Below are 1,117 nucleotides of genomic sequence, written 5' to 3' on the forward strand. Positions count from 1 at the left end.
CCCCGGCTCCCGGCCCGCGCCCGATCTGGGGCCCCGCGGGGACGCCCGGGCGGGCCGGGCCGGCGGTGCACGGCTGGCGCGGGCGCCCGAGCGGGGCCCACCTGAAAGCGTCTCGATGGCCTTGAGGGCCCAGCTCTCGTCCGGGCAGTCCACGAAGGCGTAGCCCGTCTTCACCAGGAAGGGTCCCGACACAGGGATCTTGGCGTCCTTGAAGATACTTTCTAGGTCCGAGGGGGCGGCGTTGTCACTGAGGTTTCCGATATACAGTTTGTTCATTGTCAAGAGTGGTTGTTTAAAAAAATTAATGAGAAAAACGAAAAATTAAAACCACCCACAGTGATGATGGATGGATCCGGCAGGTTTTGTTCCCCTCGTCTTCAGGCCGTTAAAATACACAAACACAGTAAGACCCAAGCACAAGAACGAGGAGCGAAAAATCAGATCCGAAGGTTCTTGTTTTTCCTTTTCTGGGTATTAAAAAAAAAAAAAAAGAAAGAAAGAAAAGAAAAAAAGCCTAGCTACAACCCAAACACACCGAGTCTTCCTAACTCTGAAGAGGAGGCGGGATCAGCAAGAGAAAGGAGGAGGAGGAGGGGGGGGGGAAACTACTTTTTGTCTCTTCCTCCCCAACCTCTTTGGCAACGACCAGCGGACTGTGAAAATATCGCACTACGTGAGGCAAGCGCCGCCTCCCCATAAAAACCCCGAAGGGTGACTGGCAAGAGGGAGGGGAGAGGGAGAAGAGGAGGAAGGCGCAGGAGGCGGAAAAAATCCGCTCTGAGTGTCCGGCTTTTTGAATGAGCCACGTGTTCAAACTACAAATCAACGTCTCACGTGAGGAATCCCAGCGCCTCAATTAGAGTGGGTTTCGGAAGAAAAAAAAAAAGCCAGCGAGAGGAAGAGGGGGAGGGGAAACGAGATTGGGCGAGGGACCCTGAGGAGGGGGAGGAGGATGAGGGAAAAAATGCTAAAGGAGCCGCAGCCGGGGCGCAGAGGGGAGGGCGGCGCCAGGAGCTGATTGTCACAACACGAGTTTAGAAAGGGTCATTTGGTCGGGGCGGGTCCGGGGAGGGAAGGTTGGAATATTGACTTTTTTTTTTTTTTTTATTTAATGAGG

General features: G+C 54.0%; 1 protein-coding gene across 2 annotated transcripts in view; it reads right to left on the minus strand.

The window, feature by feature from the left end:
* Window positions 1–817, minus strand: part of IGF2BP3 (insulin-like growth factor 2 mRNA binding protein 3) — a 134,247-nt gene extending 133,430 nt beyond the window's left edge. Inside the window, exon 1 of one of the 2 annotated variants that reach the window (XM_008566530.1) lies at window positions 102–276. In XM_008566530.1, the coding sequence (XP_008564752.1) occupies window positions 102–276 (175 nt within the window). Of the gene's footprint in view, window positions 1–101 lie in introns of both variants that reach the window. The other variant, XM_008566529.1, reaches the window with a different exon arrangement.
* Between the last annotated feature and the right edge of the window lie 300 nt (window positions 818–1,117).

The sequence above is a fragment of the Galeopterus variegatus genome, unplaced genomic scaffold, assembly GCF_000696425.1.
Source record: "Galeopterus variegatus unplaced genomic scaffold, G_variegatus-3.0.2 Scaffold251, whole genome shotgun sequence".
NCBI lineage: Eukaryota > Metazoa > Chordata > Mammalia > Dermoptera > Cynocephalidae > Galeopterus > Galeopterus variegatus.